The following is a 5,192-nucleotide window of genomic DNA, read 5'->3' as shown; positions in this document are numbered from 1 at the left end:
AATTATTATGTGCATCTGATTATGACAGAATAGACATGTCTGTTGTAGACGGTAGTAAGAGGGAGTATGGGAATGAGGCTGAAGAATGCAGCTCTATGGTGTGTGTGTGTGTGTGTGTGTGTGTGTGTGTGTGTGTGTGTGTGTGGTGTGGTGTGGTGTGTGCACGTGTGTGTGTGGTGTGTGTGTGTGTGTGTGTGTATGTGTGTGTGTGAGAGACAGTCTAGTGTGTGTGTGTGTGTGTATGTGTGTGAGACGGTCTAGTGTGTATGTGTGTGTGTGTGTGTGTATGTGTGTGTGCGCGTGTGTGTGTGTGTGTGACTCACTTCTTAGCCCCCTTGTCTTCATCCTCGCAGTCTTTGAGTTTCCAGTCCATGATGTAGCCGATGACCGGGGAGGTGATCAGACACAACAGCTGCAGCACGCCAAAGATGGACGTATACACACTCACTGTGTGTGCGTGTGTGTGTGTGTGTGTGTGTGTGTGTGAGAGAGAGAGGGAGAGAGAGAGAGACAGAGAGAACAAGTTTATTTTTCCACATCATTTTCCAATGCTTCAAATAGCATGGTGTTCACAAGCAAGAGGAAGATGAGAGTGTTTGCGTGTCGCTTATGAGCGGGAGGTGAACCAGGCAAGTCTTCATGCTGACTGACACATGACACAGCCAATCAATATCAAGGGAAAAGATGGGAATGGGGAATGAGTGATAGGGCTTTCACACCGGCAAAGAACCGTGCCGGTTCGCGTTCGCGTTTGGGAACCTCCGAACGTTGGCGCTGTCTGGTGCTGTCTGGCGAACGAGCCCGCGTTCATATGAACGCGGGCTCGTTCGCCAGACAGCGCCAACGTTCGGAGGTTCCCAAACGCGAACGCGAACCGACACGGTTCTTTGCCGGTGTGAAAGCCCTATGAGTGCGCCCTGTGGTGGTCTGGTCTGAGGTGACTTACCCACTTCCATCTTCTGCACTGCAAAAGGAGCAAGTAGCCAGCGTGACAGGGAAGCAGAAGAGGACGAAGGAAGACAGAAGACCAAGAAGAGTTAGCAACAAGCGTCTGCCTGCCTTAGCTGGCGTGAGACTGCCTCAGAGGCAAAGAGCAAAGAGCAGAGATAGAAGAAGAAACATGAAATAGTCCCCAGGTGTTTCAACACACACACAGACACACACACACACACACACACACCTGTGTCGAGGTCTCCCTCGGTGAGGGACTTCAGGATGTTGTTCATGGCGCCCATGTAGAAGATGAGGCGTAGCTGGGTCACACACATGGTGATGAGGCTCAGCATGAAGATGGGACTGAAGATGCTCTTCATGAAGGACTGGGCTGGAGGAGAGGGAGAGAGGGAGAGAGGGAGAGAGGGAGAGAGGGAGTCAGGGAGAGAGGGAGAGAGAGAGAGAGAGAGAGAGAGAGAGAGAGAGAGAGAGAGAGAGAGAGAGAGAGAGAGAGAGGGAGAGTGAGAGATTTAATTGTAATAAAGAATAGTACAGAATCGTGGTGTTTTCCTCAAAACAGAGGGTTAATACATACTGTATACAACAGCCAACAACCTGTCTCTCTAATTTATGAACTACCCATAAACCTCAGGGGAGATGGAAACCGGAGGACAATGTAATGAATGGAATGAGGACTTGGGGTTAGGGTTAGGGTTTCCCCCCTGCTGTATACCTGTAGTCTGTCCAGTTCCTCCACAGGCACTTTTACCTGACAGGTAGCAGAGATGGCAGAGCCATTGAGGAACAGACTGTTGTCTAAATATTCGTGAATGATATATTCGTAAGGTCCCTGGCTGGCCAGGTTACATGTCGTAACGTTAGAATGATACGGTTCTGTGCCCCGCGGTGGCGTAGCGGTCTAAGCACTAGCCACTAGTGCAAGCTGCCCACCGGGGACTGGGATCGAATCCCGGTCTCGCCAGATCCGGATATGGTCGGGGCACACACAGGGAGCGGCATATTGAGCGGCCGCTCCAGAGGGCGGTATAGGACTATTTCCGGACAAGGATCCGTCGCGCAACAGCGCCCCTGGGGTGCCGGAATAACGGTGCTGGGCTCGAGGAGCCAGTCAGCTAGTCTGCCTGGCGATCTCCTCTGGGGCTGCCGGCCACGGGGTCGTGCGGCGGATCCTACGCAATAGGCAGGGGATAATTGGATGCTAGGTTGGGTTCAATTGGATACCAAATTGGGTGAAAAAGGGATAAAATCTGAAAAACAAATTTATTAAAAAGAATGATACGGTTCTGTCTCCGTTTAGGGTAGTTCAGAGATATTGAGCGTCAAAGTTTTTACATTCCATTATGTTCTGTGAGATGGAACCTTTGTATTTTATTAATTACAAACTCAAAAATGTCAACATTTTAAAAATAACACCACACAGGCATTAATAAACACCTAATGGATCAGATTATGTAAAAAAACTCAATTTTGACCAAAAATTGAGATAGAACCTTATAATTCTAACGTCACGTGTTGTCTAAATATCCGTGTGGTCCCTGGCTGGCCAGGTGACATGTGCGTGGGGGGGGGGGGTAGCAGTAAAAGAGGGGCCAGGGGGTCTTGTCACATTAATCATCTACTGGTCCCAAAGCCGTAAACGGGACATGGTTGACGCCACACGGCGGTCAGTGGAAAACCACACAGATGGTCACACGCATTTATTACCTGGTGCTGCAGGTTTGTTTCCCCATGGTTAGTTTGTTGAGACCCCCCCCCCCAACCCCCCCCCCCCCCCCGCTCTCTCTCTCTCATTAGAGTCAACTTGTTAATTTAGTTTCTGGCGGGCCAAGCGAAGATGACAATGACAAATGACAAAGATAATTTGTCAAGGGGCGGCTGTGGCACAGGAGGTAGAGTCGCCGTCTAATGATCGCAAGGTTGGCAGATCGGCGGTTCGAGCCCCGGCTGGCCACATGTCGAAGTGTCCTTGGGCAAGACACTGAACCCCAAATTGCTCCCAGTGAGCGGGCCGGCGCCTTGCATGGCAGCTTGCCGCCATTGGTGTGTGAATGTGTGTGTGAAGGGGTGAATGAGAGGCCGTTGTAAAGCGCTTTGGAATAAGGCATAGCTATATAAGTGCAGTCCATTGGACATTCGGAGGACAGGGTGTTTTTTGGTTGAAGAGAGTTTGGGGTTATTTTCTTTTCTGTCTTTTGTCCGAAGGTCTATATGGCTGTTGAGCTCCACTGTAACCATCACAGTGTTGCAATACAGTTGTGTTCAACTCCAAAGCCTCTCTCTCTCACGTGTTGAAGCAAACAGCCTTGCACATCCCAGTAGCTCTGAAGCTGAAGCTGAAGCCTGGTCTGGATCACGCAGCCTAATGCAACCTGTCTCCTACCACTGGGTCTTCCCTGGCCTGACGCCTAGATTCCATTCTAGAACACAATGTGACCAATAACACCAAGACCATACAGACAGATTGTTTTTACACACCAACTATAGTAAGCAACACAGAGAAGATCGTGAGCTTAGAATTCTAAGGTTCTATCTCCGTTTAGGGCAGTTCAGAGATATTGAGCGTCAACGTTTTTACATTCTATTATGTTTTGTGAGATGGAACCTTTGTATTTTATTAATTACTAACTCAAAAATGTCAACATTTTAAAAACAACACCACACAGGCATTAATAAACACCTAATGGATCAGATTATGTAAAAAAACTCAATTTTGACCAAAATGGAGATAGAACCGTAGAATTCTAACGTCACAAAGTGTTGACTTCAGCAGCCAAATGGAACTGGCCTGGGCCCAGATCTGTAAGTGCTTACGCCAACTCCCAAGGCCAGGAGGCTGCATTGTCTTGCCATACATGCGTGGCGTCGGGCCAAAGCATATTTCAACATCAACCTGGACCCCAGCCAACCTACAATGTAATCAATGTGTTGCTCAGCGGCTGGTTGGTTGGTGAGACACACAAGCAAAGAGAGGCAGAGGAAAGGGAGGATGGTGGAGTTAAAAATCTGAGAAATAGAAAGGAATATATATGTATATGTGTTAAGGTACATGTGGGAATACGGTGCATGTGGGAAAAATAGGGTTAGGGTTAGGAAATGTATGCCCTAACCCTAGTTTTCCCACATGTACCGTATTCCCACATGTACCGTAACATATACATATATATATATACAGTACCAGTAAAAAGTTTGGACACACTTCCCCATTCAATTGACCGTCACTGTTTATATTGGGATTTGTCATTCTTGTTTCATGCATCACAACCAGCCCTTGTTTGGGTGTCAGGAGGAGAGTCAGAGTGTAAAAGTCTGTTGGAACAAAATGCCTAACAACAACTACCTTCACTGGCATTGGAATGATGAGTGAGCAAAAAAACTGGAGAGGCATAGTGTGTGTGTGCGTTTGCATGTGCATGTTTGCATGTGCATGTGCGTGTGCATGTATGTGTGTGTGCGTGCGTGCGTGTTTGCATGTGCGTGTGCATGTGCGTGTTTGCATGTGTGTGTGCGTGTGCGTGCGTGTGTATGTGTGTGCGTATGCGTGTGTATGTGTGTGTGTGTGTGTGTGCGTGTGTGTGTGTGTGTGTGTGCATGTGTGTGTGTGTAAGGGCCTGGCAGCTGAAGGGGTTGGAGCAGAGCCAGTGTCCGGGGCCTCCTGATACAGGGAACTTGTCCAGCTGAGCTACTGATGAACACCATGGGCATCCCGTCTGCATGATGACCTCCCAGGCCCTGCTAACTGCTGCCTGGCCTCTGCCCCTTCCCCTACTGCCCCCCCCCCCCCACACACACACACACCCTCTTTGTCCCCCCCCCGGCCCCTGGCCCTCAGCGCACAGCCTCGGAGCAGGAGGAGGATTCTAGGAACTCGGTCCGAATCGATTCCACGGTCCGCTTGGTACCAAAGAGCCCCTACTGGGATCAACATCGCTGAGAGTTTACCCCCCCCCTCTCGGCCCGGGTCAGAGGGGGGGGGAGGCAGGTGAGGCAGGGTGAGGCGGGTGGGAGGGTGTCGCGGTGGGAAACGGGGGAGAGAGAGAGGGGCACAGGGGGGGGATGTTGATGTTTCAGTGGAGAAACAAGGGGGAAGTTTTGGGGCTAGTTTGGTGGGTTGTAGCTAATTGCATGCTACAGATCTGGGTTAGTGGAGGCAGAGTTCACGGCGGTTGTTGTGGGGTTGTGTTGAGGGTTCTGAGACGGAGGCAGAGGCCTTGGTTCCCCTCAGACAAGCTGGCAGCCCA

The 5,192-nt window shown here is 50.0% G+C and overlaps 1 protein-coding gene across 1 annotated transcript in view; it reads right to left on the bottom strand.

The window, feature by feature from the left end:
• LOC308174179 (large neutral amino acids transporter small subunit 4-like) overlaps nt 1–5,192 on the bottom strand; it is a gene marked incomplete at both ends in the record, with an annotated part of 35,727 nt that overhangs the window by 3,401 nt on the left and 27,134 nt on the right. Inside the window, 2 exon segments of the mRNA XM_080549253.1 lie at nt 324–447; nt 1,181–1,324. Coding sequence (XP_080405379.1) covers nt 324–447; nt 1,181–1,324 — 268 coding nt within the window.

Source organism: Nansenia antarctica, assembly GCF_963989245.1.
Source record: "Nansenia antarctica genome assembly, chromosome: 19".
Classification (NCBI taxonomy): Eukaryota; Metazoa; Chordata; class Actinopteri; order Argentiniformes; family Microstomatidae; genus Nansenia; species Nansenia antarctica.
This window is presented reverse-complemented; position numbering and strand designations above follow the sequence as displayed.